Here is a 13,596-nt window from a genome sequence, read left to right on the forward strand (position 1 = left end):
TGCATATTTTATGTGCCCAGGTCCAGGCCCAGCCGAACCGAACTGAACATTACGCACAGATATGCGAGGCATACAACACACACACAAATACTTGCGCGCACATATCCACACACATATGTACATATGTACACATATGCACACATGCACGCATGTCGTTGCCTACTGCTAGGCCATGTTAAAATCTGTTTTTATGATTAATCGCCCCGTGGCGCGAAAAACAAAATGCCGCTGGCGCTTTTTAATATTTCAGCAATTTCATTTGGACACCATTTTAAATGAACGCCATTGGGAGAGTCAATGATCAGCCTTGACAGTGGGTCCAGACTTCTTAAATATGCACTGTGCAGCGGTTGTCCAAAGCTCGCACTTATAAACGTGTTGTGGCAATGCGACATCAGGCGACAGTAGAGCTCTTTGAACTATATATGTATATCTATAATTATATAGTCTTAATGTTAGCGAGGTCCTTTGTACATGTATCCTTGATCATTAGGGGCACTAGCCTATTATAATACCCAATGGCAGATGCAAAGTTTCATCAACGATTTGATGCTAGCCTGATTATGTTAGCGATTAAATATAATCGTTTTCTCCTCTTTAAAACTGTAAATTAGTAATGTTTTTTTTTTCTTAGTATTTTTGTTGGATTTTACGATGGCGGCTCTGCAGCTCTTCCTTAATGTGTATACCCCAGTTTTTTTTATTTGTTTGTGCAACCAAACTCGGGTCTCTTTGGCTATTTAGCTGTCGTTGCCTTGACGCTTCCTTGGCTAGAGTATTTTTCCTGTTGTTGCTGAAATTTTGCGCATTTATCTTGCACTATTTTGTGCACATTCGTATCACATTACTTTGTGTTGCTTGCCCGCCGCTGGTAGCGCGGACTGCAATTTTCAAGTTGCAACTTGCAACGTGCAACTTGCCACTTGGCGTGCTCGGCACGCGCTCACTAATTTTATTCCTTAATAAAAACGAAGCCACCGTCAGCAGCAAGCACGAGGCGGTTGGTGCACGTATTCTGCCAGGGGCTCGGCCTGCCAAGGAACCACCGCACCCGCAACGACAACACCGGATCGAACCCATCCTTGGCCCCCGCCGCCATTGTTTGCCTTGTTGGGCGCCATCAAAATAGCAAAGTTCATTAAAGTGATAATTACAAGGGCCATAAAAAAAAAACAGTACAAACTGAAAATACGAGCCGATGCCTGCAACCATGTTGGCCCCAAAGCATGGCCAGCTCCGTTGCTGTAGAATGCATTTACAAGTTTTGTAGCACAGTGTCCAAGCTGTCAGTTAAGTATATGTACATATTTATATAGGGTATATCGGGGTTTAAAATAATTTGAAATTATATGCTCAAGTGAAATAGGTTTTGAAGCGCATCATTTAAATTTGTTACTCAACATTTTAATAAACATTCATAGTCATACGTTTTGCAACACTGCTCCAAGTATATATTCCCCATCGAAAAGCAGCTGTAACCTGCATATGTACATTTGTATATAGGGTATTTTGGGGTCTACAATAATATGGACTTAGTCTTTAAAGTAAAATAGTTCTTGGAGCGTATCATTTGTTACACAACATTTTAATTAACTAAATTTAAATTCATATACGTTCAAATTTTATTTACTGTCGCTTTACAGCACTGCTTCAGGCTGCTACAACTTATCGATGGGAAAGATGTGTATTTCAAATTGCAGTTTGAATTTAAGTTATAAATTATTTTCAAGAATGAGAGAGTTTTTAGTTTGTGTAGAGAAAAATATATGGTTTTCTTAAATATTCTGTGAACCGTGTGCGTGTGTAAAAGAACGTTGTTTGATTGATGAAAGCACCAGGACCCAAGCATGTGACTCAGCGTATCCATATTAAGTACAATATTATCAACATTGAATGTCTAGTAAGGCTGCCGATTTGTATTTTATTCACATAAACATAGTTTCGATTACGATTTGTCTGCTACCGGTAGGTTTCTGTCAAATAAATATCACGTGAGCTTCAAGAATTTGAGCGAGAATAAAAAATAGTCAACTTTTGGTACTTATCGAATATTCTATTTAACGAAACATAAAATGTGAAACATGCATTATTTGCATGATTTTTGCTGCAAGCAAGTTTGCTCTGGAGGCTTGCTCTGGAGACAGAACATCGGAATCAATAAAAGCAAGCGATTCGGGTAAACATATACATTAAATTCTATGCTATCATTCAAATGCCAATTCTTTTACATTCCCCCACAACATCTAAACACGACTTAAAAATGCACTTGTCGCCATTTGATGACGGATGACTAGGGATAATGTGCGTTAGTGTTGTGCAATTGTTTAATTTAGTGCTGTCATGTGCCTTAATTGGCACATAGACTTGCAATTAATTATCAAAAGTGATTATAGCATCTCATCTTAGAGGAACCTGTTTAAGTGCTTGAAGACTCTACTTTAAAATTGTTTGAGCTAAGTTGATTATTAATTATATCTAATATGGCAGTATGTACTGCCTAGAGTCCATTTGCGGCGTTAACATTGCATGGCGAACGCAAAAATGTTGGAATGCATTGCATAATTTGCGCAGCTCACGTAAAATAATTAATTTCCGCTTCCGTAAACAAAGTGAGTTACTCTGTTAGTTAGCCGGAGTTTTCCCGCTGCACCGTTATCCTCTTTAGTTTTTCGGAGTAGATGTCGCCAGGCCGCCGCCACTTTTAGCTTAGGACTGCCAACTGTCGGGCAAACAGGAAGAAGAAGGGGAGGGGCGGAGCCGCTTTTGGGAAGCGCGGCTTAGCTGCGACTTACGGCAACTTTGGATTGCAAATTTCATTACAAGTTGTCAGCTGGAACGGCAGCAGAGGGCAAGAGGCAAACGAAGCGCCAGTGTCGGAGCTTGCGGCTCAGCTCGGCTCCTATGCGGCTGCGGCTGCGGCTGGGTGGAACTCTCGGCAGCGGCATTGTATAGGCACGTGTTATTCGCGCGTTGCCCTTGTCCGGGCTGCACACTGATTTGTCCAGGGCTGGCGAGCAACCATTTGCTGGGCATACGTGAACAAAACTACATTAATTTCGAATTGGTTCAAATGGAATCTTTTTTTGTTTTTGGTTTGTTTGCCATTAGAATGATTAGAATGAGTATTGAACATCATACTATAGGATCCGTAGCCATAAAATGAAGGATAGTTTTGGGGACCTTAGCCATTTAAACCTAAACAATTTGTTCAAAACACCGGATTTTTATATCAATTTTTATCGTCTCCTAACGAAGTTATCGATTATCAGTACCAATCTCGATCTGCGAGGGCGAAGGACCTATGTATAAATTTCAAGTCTGAGATCCTTGCGTTCATACAGACGGACAGACGGACGGACGTACAGACGGACAGACATGGCCAGATTGACTCGGCTATTGATGCTAATCAAGAATATATATATACTTTATGGGGTCGGAGATGTTTCCCTCTGCCTGTTACATACATTTTCAGAAAAACATCATACCCTGCTTATTCATTTTCGATGGGTTCAGGGTATACAAATTATATCATAAATAGAAAATAAAATAAGTAAATTAATGTTTAATAAATAGAAATATTATATATCAATAAGTCACTTGTTAAATTGTATCAAATATAAATGATTGTTAACGAAACATCAAACAAGGAAGTAGAATAATGTAAAGCAATAATAATAGAGTCATCATTATCATTATCATTATCATTTTTATAATAAATTTGTTTTTTATATATTTATTAATTTATTTTTTTTTTTTAATATAAGTTTTCTTTTTAAATTCTTTTTTTTATTATTTTGATGTCGGCTAGAAATATTTTGTTAGTTTCATATTTTTATATAAATTGCAGATTGTTTCATTTGGAACTCAGCCTTAAATGTAGCCCTGGTGTTTTTTTAATGGTAACAGCTCCGTTTGCTTTTATACTTTTGCTATTAGTGTTTTATTTTCCAGCCGTGGCCTTTTGCTGCGATCGCTGATGAACTGTACAGACACACACACAAGCCATCACAGTGGCAACTGGGATGTCCTTTTTAGCACATTCTACCGCAGCAGCGGCCTTTGGTTTCCCTTGGCGGCCACGCCTCAAAAGAGGGCAGCTAACCCCCGAAAAAAAAAATAAAAAAATAAACAAGGGGCAGACAGCAGTAAACGCGACTTTCGCTGTTTAAAAGCCATTTTTGCATTTTATATTAAATTTTTTTAAGCAGTGTTTGTGTGTATGTATGTATGTGTGCACCTACACGCCCCTTGTGACACCTACCGCCCACCGCCATTTTTTTCGCCTTGTTTATTCTTTATCCTTTGGCACTGGTTTCTAGAATTTTTTGCTGCTGTCGCGTTGCCGCAACATGCAAACATTTTGCAGCCATTTCCGTTTCTTCTTCTCTTCTCATTTTTTTTAATATTTCCTTTTTTAGTGGATTCGGTTTTGGATCCTGTTTCACTTTCATGGGCCTTGGACACGCTGGAGCCAGGGGTCCACGGCTGTCCATGTTCAACTTTTGGCTACTTTGTCGCATTTGCAATATTTATTGCGTTTTGATTATACAAGCAGACCGAAATTTAAGTCGTTGGAAATTTTAAATTTTATTTTCTTTTCTTTTTTTTTTCACCTTTGTTTTTCTTTTTTGCTCTGCTGGGCGGCTAACCTTTCCACCTGCTTAGCCTGAGCTGATGCACATTTAATGAGCATCGGCTTCGGCCAGGGAAATATAGTGGCTGAGTCCTTGACACAGGTCCAGTACTTGCTAAAAGTCGGCTGGCTCAAGTTTTTTAATTGTGTGCCCAGGACGAACTTGCCAAAGTTCAAGTTCGTCGGCGTCCTGTGTTGGTCCATCTATAGTCGTTAGTGTTTGTCATTGACTTGAATTAAATTCCCTTCTCTCTGCCCCCTGCCACCTGCCCCCTGCCCCACTGTCTGTTTGGTTGGGGCTTTTCACTGGCTTTAATAGAAGCAAAGTTAACAAAGTACAACAGCAAGTGCATCTGCAACTTTGTTAACTTTCAGCTCATTGGCGCTGGATCATTTTACCAGTTGTTACCAGTCCCCACCCCCGAGTCCCCAGCCCCAACCCCCAACCCTGCTCTAATTCGCACTTGGAGTTTCAATACTTTTTTCTTTCGTGCCGTGATTGTAAAGTTTCATTGATAATTTTAACTACTGCATGTATCCGTCCGGCTGTAGAATGCGTCCACCGCCCCCTCTCCTTACATTGTCTCGCTTTCGTTGCTTGGCATTTCTCTTTGCGTAGGTTCGTGCTAAGCTCAAAAGACGCTTTTAGCACTTTTCAAAGTTGCTTTTAGTGCATGGCTTTTCTTCGCATACCCTGGCACACTTGCAGCCAGCAACGGGTATTTCCAGCAGCTCTTGCATTTGCATTTTTCATTAGAAATTAGAAATTACTTATTTGAGCAGAAGCAAGAAGTCTTAGCCACTCTTTGCTGGGTATCCTGATGTGCATCAGCCCACTGAGTTCCGCTTCCCTGCATTCCTCTCAATGCAACTGTGGCCTGGTCTCGGCACTGACTATCCGGCAAACCGATTCCTGTGTGCCTGTCCCCAGCAAACCCACCATCCCATACAACCGCGCCAGCAGCCAAGCCGAACCAAGTGTTGCTTTTATGGCAGCGAGAGTTTTGAGCACTGGCTCTCCAATAAGTGTTATATTTTTTTGCTCCCTCTCTGGTTTTTTTTAATTTAATTTTTTTGATTAGCTAGATTTTATGCCGTTGTTATATTATTTAATTTTTTGTCGCTTTTATTTTAGGTTATTTTCACAGTTTTTGTCTTTCGCTGCAGATGGCGACAATTTTTGTTCATTTTGTGAGCGAAAAGTTTTTGGCTTTGCAATCGCACGCGAAAACAAACTGCACACAGACGCAGGCCCAGCCTCAGCCCCAACACGAGTCCTCATTGCCAGCCCCTTGTGCCACTCCTCCCGTGGAGCGTGGCAAACAACCAGACCAGCCCTTTTGTGGACCACTTCATTTCTTAATTTTATTGTGGCGCTCGCTGGCATTTACATGCAGCTTTTTACTAGCCTTAACGTGTTTTTTAAGTGACAAAGCGAATTTTAATGCTGCATATGAGAAACAAAACCTTCCATTTTGTTAATTTAAATCTTAATTTAAATGATGGCTCACTCAATCTCTAGTTGTGGGTTGTTAACAAATTCGATTGCTCTTTTTTACATAGAAAATAAATTTTCAAATTTATAATAAAAGTAATATAATCATAATAATCAATTATTTTGTTGGCTAGTCGCCAAAGCCAGCACTACATTATTACTTATATTTATTTAGTATTTTTTAGTAAATTAATAATAATTATAATATTACTGATATTTAATTAATAATGATAATTTAATTAATATATTAAATAAAATAATATATTATTACTTATACTTATTTATTTAATACATGTATTTAAATAATTAATTTTAATATTATTACTTTTTTTTTTAATGCTAAGGCTTCTAAAAATTTATGTGTATATTCAAATATTATTATGTTTTGAAAATGTAATAAGGTAAAAAATTAATAAGTAATTGAATTGTTAATATTTTTTAGTTATTTCGAGTTTTTTCACTTTCTTTTTATAAGCTAATTTGTTGATGCTTTGCTTTTGTGAAATGTTTTCTCATTTTAGACATGTGTCTTGATATTTATTGAAGCTAAGCGCTGAGCTTCAAATATTTTAATTTGCCACCGATATGGCAATAAATGGATAACTGTAAGTTTATTGGAATCATTTTGGGTAAGTTATTTATGCCTATTTTTTTTAAAGATCTTGACTTGCAAAGAATATTCGAGTTATTTCATATTAATATATATATTATACAGTAAGTAGATCGAAATACCTCAGACAGAACATGTAGTCACAAATAAAGTTTGGATCTAGCAGCATAGCATTACGCGGTTTAAATATTTTGAAAATCGACTCTTTAAATATACTGCAAAGCCATAAAATGATTTCAGTTATAATTTTGAAATACTTTTGATCTTATCTTAAAAATACTTGAAATAGATAATATTTAGAGATTATTAATAATAATAATAGTAAATAAAAGATAATAAATAATAATTAATAGATAAAAAATAATAAATAACAAATAATAAATAATGAATAATGATGAAAAATATATTTATAAGTTCAAATTGGGAAAAAACATTCAAGAGTTCCACTTTATGGCGGATTTTTATAAAAACGCATTAATCAATAATGTGCGCATGCAAATTAATTGTAATCAATAATTTTTTCTGTATAACACATGTCATGTGTTTTAGGAAAGGTTTCGAAAAAAAGTTACCGGATTCCTTGAATTCTGAAAAGTTGGGGGTTTCTCTTCGGCCATTTGCTGCTCTTTCATTGGCGTCAACTCAAGTCCGATGCGCGAGCTATCATATTACGTGTAAATATTCACGCACATAAATTAAATGTTTGTAATCTGATTTGATAGTCAGCTTTAACAACTGCTCAAGTGCTCGTTTATTTGAGTGCAGTCTTCGGATTGCAATTAAACAGGCAATCACAATATGATTCGCTTTCCTTTAAAGTGCTCATAATTTTGTTTTATGGCTTTATATCGGACGAGCCGCGTTTTTGCCGTCGAGATCTTTCCGATAAAAAAAAAAAAACACAGCTACATTCCTTGTAGCACTGTGTTAAGTGCAACCACTTGATTGTGTGTGCATGTGTCTGTGGAACTTCGTTTGTGGCATAAGTCGCAGACGTTGTGGCAGGGTCCGAGGCTAACCAATTGGCAACCGTCTGCACTTGTAAATTTATGATGAACCTTCACACTTGCCGCTTGGCTTAAGTTTTGGGTGCTACTTCGTACAGCGAGCTGAACTCGGAAACTCTGAATCTCTGATTTTGTGTTGTGCTGCCCTTAATTTTACTAGCAATTTGCGTTATATATATATATATACATATATATGCCATCGATATTGCCACTCACACACACACAGAGGCAGTCAGAGATTTTTGCACTTGTATGTTTTATTGCCAGAGCCGCTTTGCGGTAAATTTATTGCCAAATTGTCGTTGTCGACGGCGGCTTTCGAAATATCGCGAAATCGCGACTCGGACGGCCAACAGTAGGTGGGGCGGCGTTCGGGTCCTGCCCGATATCCATTGGCCATAAAAAAGAGCCGCAGCTACAACGCCAACAGCGACAATTGCGGCAACACAACGTCGTCAATAATAAATTCATAATATTCGCTTTGCCTTAATAAATTTTTATTATTTTTTAATTCCTTTTGATTGCAAAAAAAATAATTTAAAAAAAAATTGAAATCACTTTTTAAACCATAATAATACAATATAAGTAGTCCAGAGAAGGAAAGAAAAAACACAGTGCCCGTAATTACGCCGGAACCGAACTTTCAGTAGCGTCCCCTGCGAGTGGCTAGCACCGACGTCCTCGACGTGGTGGAGCTGACATAGTTGCTGGTGGTGCCTGGCTCTCGGAATTGCAGACTGTGTGGCTGTGTCTGTGCCGGTGGCTGCGGCGTTGCCTTCTGTCGCACCGCCGTTGACTCCTTGAGCGCGGGCACCTCAATGGAACGCGGCAGATTGGGATAGACTTCAGGTGTGATCGCTGCTTGGGCAGAAGATATGAGAACACAAGTCTTAAATTATGATAATGATAATAATAATAATAATAGTAATAAAAAAATGTATATTAATAAGAATATTACTAATAATAATAGTAATAATATCGATAATAGTAATAATAATTACAATCGTAATAATGATAATATTAATAATTATGATAAAAATAATGATTATAATAATAATAATGATAAATATAATAATAATAATAATAATAATAATAATAATAATAATAATAATAATAGTAATAATAATAATAATAATAATAATAATAATAATAATAATAATAATAATAATAATAATAATAATAATAATAATAATAATAATAATAATAATAATAATAATAATAATAATAATAATAATAATGATAATATCGATAATAATATTAAATATAATAATATAAATAATAATAATAATAATATTAAATATAATCATAGTTTTAAGAATAACAATTTTAATAATAGTGATACTAATAATGATAAAAATAATGATAATACGAATAAGAAATATAATATTAACGAATCTAAAAAAATAATTCAAATAATTCAAATAATTATTATTTATCTAAAAAATATTAAATCTACTTTTGGTATATATAAATTCTACTTAAATTAATTTCTTGTTGTCTTTCGTCGTCATTGAATTGGTCCTCTTAAATGTTTTAGGTGACCCACCTTATATATCGAAAAATATTATCCATAGCTAGAAGACTGCAAATACTATTTATCCAATTTTCTGACTCAATAGCCCCAAGCTATTGAGCCACAGCTAAGCAGACATCATAGATATCACTTAATGCTCAGTTAAGAGAGTCCAAATAGATTCCGCCCTTGATTCCTTGGATACCCCCAACCCGTTACCATCGATTCGTTTCGATCACCACTTGCGCGATTTACTCACATTGATTCTGCCTGTAACCAAACTGATCCGCATTGTAGAAGACCGTAATGTAACGTCCATCGGGCATACGGTAGGAGTAGTAGCCGACCACCATTAGCGTCTTCACCTCGTTGATGATGGCAAAGTAGCCACGCTCGTAGCGCGCCGTGCCGTCATCTAGTTCATAGCGAAACTCGTAGCTGCCATCCGGATAGCGATGATTGAAGCGATCCAAAAGGCGGGTGCCTCTTGCCTCCGGTTCCTGCTGCTGCTGATGGTGCTGCTGCTGCAATGCCGGCGCTGCTGTGCTCAGCTCTAGCAGCAGGACAAGCAGCGCGAGCAAGAGCATTTGATATCTAGAGTCCTGGGCCATGGCTTTGTGTGTGCGTGCAGTTGGGGATGCTGGGCGCAGGGAGTGCGTAGGTGGAGCTGCTGCTCTGAATGGAAGTGGTGCTGGTACTGGTGGTGCTGATGGTGGTGCTGATGGTGGTGGTGATGGTGGTGCCGTGGTCTGATGCCGCGTTGTTGTGCTAACTGTTTAATTCGGAAACTGCGTAACAATGCCTTTTTATAGCCGCTGCGAATTTCGATGCCAACCGCCGCGGCTGCGACGTCTGCTTCTGCTGCTGCGTCGGTGACCGCGGCAACAACTCACAAACATGGACGCGACGCGGCCCAATTGGGATGATAGCGTCAGCAGCCGCAGCAGCAGAGCCAGCAGCAGCGGCTACGGCGACGACGACGGCGACGGCGGCGACGTCAAAAATTCTCAACGCTTAATCAAAAAATAAAAAAAATATCTTAAATTCATCTACTTACACACATGTGTGTGTACGAGTTGTTGTTGCTGTTGAAGCTGTTGCTCAGGTTGTTGCCATGGGCGGGTCTAGGGCGGAGCGGAGGAGCATCAGCAGGTTGCTAACTGGGCAATTAGGCTGCGCCTCTTTTGGCTTGTTTGCTTTGGAATCTGTTCGCGCCGCTGACAAATCGGCTAAAACGGATCCCAAACTACGCACAATGGATGCGAGAGCTAAGGAATTTCATTGTGTTATTGTCAATCTATAGAGGATACGATCAGTCAATCGTAATCGCTGTTGTAACCATTGCACAAACGTTACCCTTAAACTCTGGCAAACTCTATATCATTCTCTGTGTATCCACCGTCATTTAGTAAACAGTGTTAAAGGGAATCAAAAAAGCTGAGATTAGAAGATTAGAAAAATAGTTTTTAAATGCTATTTTTCATTAATTTATTTTTAGCAGCCAAGCTTATAGAATATTCAAATAAAATTTCCAGCAGAAAACCTTGGCAGCGCATCAAATCGAAAATCAATTCCACTGTTGCTGAGACGGCAGCTAAAAATACACCCTACACAAGTACACCCTACAATTTGTGCAACCTGTTCGAGTACGTGCCGGCAGCTTGCAGCATGTAGCATGCGGCAGCCGCGAAAAGAGCCGCCCAGCTGAGCAGCAGCAGCAGCAGGTTTGGGCTGTGGTTCATCTTCGCCTCCTATGGCCAATTAGGGCTAATTTATGATTTCAATCATTTCTTAATTGCATTTAATGTGCAGCGATTTAGCGAACAGGGCGAGCACTCAATGAAAGGCTGGACGCGCCGACGCCTCGCTTGTCTCGTCTGCCTGGCTGGCTGGCTGGAGGATGCAGCCACTGGACTTGGTCAGTCGGCCAAAGTTAATGATGTTGGTCGCTAACCCAACGCCCTGTTCTGTATTTTAGTCGATACATCAACAAGCTCTTATCGCCGATGAATTAATTTGCGCACACATTTAAGGTCAGTGCTTGGGGCAGGCAACGGAGGCAGGTTCAGGACCTGCATATCGAAGCTATAAAATTCAGCTGGAATTGTTGCTGTTGTCAGCGACACAAAATTTATAACGCCTCATTGTCACCGGGCGGCAAATTCACAGTTAGTGTAACAGTCAAAGTCACAGTCCACCGATTTGGTGATAGCATCAACCCCAGTGACAGTGACAGCGAGACAGCGACACCGACATTTCCAGTCACTCACTTACTCAGTCAGCAAGTCAGTCAGTCAGTGTCAGACCACAAATGCGCGACAGGCGAGAGTCAAAGTGGCGGCAACAGCAGCAACAGTAGCAGCAGCAGCAACAGCAACTGGCGTCGACATCCTGGCCAAGGCAATGACATGCTTTAAAACTGATTTATTTATAAACGCAATTTATCTCTGACTCTGGCAAAGCTTTTATTTCTGCATTTGAACAAAGCCAAAAAGCGCCCAAAAGGCGAAAGCCGGCAGCGCAAATTAAAATACAAAGCGCAAAATGTTTGGCAAACTTGTTGCGTCGACAGCAGCAGCAGCCGCCAAGTTGCTGACAGCAGCGCCTGGCAAGGTCATTTGTTTCGTATGTCGATGACAAAGACAACGGCCAACAAATCAGAATGCGTCCTCCCTCTCAAAAAAAAAAGCAACAACATATTAAGGAGAGGAGCTGCTGTTGCTGCTGTTGCTGCTGCTGCTGATGTGAGCGAGCAGCAGGAGACAGGGAAAGATGTTGCTGTTGTCGTGCAGTTGGCGGCGTGACAGGAAGTGTTTCTTGGTACTGTGTCGATTGTTGTGGGTCCACAGTTTGTCATTACCTGCAGGCAGCAGTTATTTTCGGGTTCACAGTTGCATTCTGCATGTTGCTGCTGTTGCAGTTGCTGTTGCTGCTGTTGTCGAGTTAGCTGCTGGCTGCGTGCTTAGCCCAGTAGCTCAGCCCCAATGGTTTTGTAGGTGTTGTCCTTGTCCCTGTCATCGTCATCATCAGCGTTTGCATTTAGTATTTTACGTGCCCCACCTTAGACTGCGCGCTCGCACAGTGGGGCAAGTGTTGGGCAAAATAATTGACTTGCAAATCTTTCACTTGTTATCATCTAACTACGTTATATTTCCAAAGAGCAAGGGCTGTGTGGGTCAATACGTAAAAATATGTTATACGAAGTTATTTTTTATGTATAGGAAGTAAAAGCATTTGTATGCACACAAAATCGTTTTTTTTTTCTAATTTAAAGAATATGTCAGCATTTATGAATAGAATATATATTGATATTCTGACTAGTGCAACGAATGAAATTTTCCATACATAATAGATATACATTTGTTTCAGGCTTTCAGTTGTTTGTTTAAATAATAAACTCATACATCATACTGTCAAAAATTCTAAATTTCAACAGGTCTCGCTTCAATGTGCGCACCGAAAATCGCGTGAATTGCGCTAAAGCCACAACAACAGCAAAAGGAACAGTCAGAAAAGAAAAAAAACAAATTTAGGGTTTTTTTTCGTACCACAAGCTTGCCCTGTAGCTACCTATGCATAGGTTGATTTAGACTGTAAGCAACTTATGTCAGTTTTGATATTACTTGCGAAAGCTGTTACTAAAAAATAAATAATTTTTCTAAGAATCTTTGTAAAAGAAAAAGGCTTTGCGGCTGATCAGGGTCATATGTATATATTTGACGCCAACAAAATCTGATTGGCTTGGAATACCTCTTTTGCAGCCCTTTCTCTGAGTACAGGGTATGAAATCGCGCAAGAAAACAAACTCACAGATACAGGTACATCCGAAAACGCACAGATACAGCTATACAGCTACAGATACATATGCAAAGACAGCACAGATATAAACACACGGAACAGACGAATGGGCAAAGTTACACACAAATAATGCATAAAAGTGGCTTATAAAACAAAATTTGTATGAATGGTCCATGTAGCGTAGCTACGTGACATGACGTCTCGAGATTTAACTTGTTGTTTGGCTCCAGCCAAAGTTGGCTCCGTCTTCGAATTGCCGGCACCACCGACTGTGGCTGCGGCTGTGGCTGTGGCTGCGGCTCTTGCCCACTTTTTGTGGCTTTTGCGAGTTGCCTGTTGCCGGTTGCCGGTTGCCGTCTGGTGCTCTCGTATGCGGGGTTTGGGTTTGGGGCTGGGCACGGAATAATTCCCATCAAATCACGTCGCTCTTGCGGAACTCTTCAAAACTGATTTAGATTTCTGGCTGCCCTCAACAGCCGCAGTCCATTTATGTGCGAGAGCTTCATTTTTTATGATATGCCGAGCATCTCAAAACAATTT

At 39.4% G+C, this 13,596-nt stretch overlaps 1 protein-coding gene across 1 annotated transcript; it reads right to left on the minus strand.

Moving 5' to 3' along the window:
• Positions 1–8,388: 8,388 nt before the first annotated feature.
• LOC115771326 lies at positions 8,389–10,663 on the minus strand. Its single transcript, XM_030716991.1, has 3 exons — positions 10,658–10,663; positions 9,518–9,776; positions 8,389–8,603 (listed from the first exon to the last, which is right to left on the minus strand). The coding sequence occupies exons 1-3, from the start codon at positions 10,661–10,663 to the stop codon at positions 8,389–8,391; spliced, it is 480 nt and encodes a 159-aa protein (XP_030572851.1).
• Between the last annotated feature and the right edge of the window lie 2,933 nt (positions 10,664–13,596).

Source organism: Drosophila novamexicana, unplaced genomic scaffold, assembly GCF_003285875.2.
Source record: "Drosophila novamexicana strain 15010-1031.04,08,12 unplaced genomic scaffold, DnovRS2.1 tig00000068-arrow-arrow-pilon, whole genome shotgun sequence".
Classification (NCBI taxonomy): domain Eukaryota; kingdom Metazoa; phylum Arthropoda; class Insecta; order Diptera; family Drosophilidae; genus Drosophila; species Drosophila novamexicana.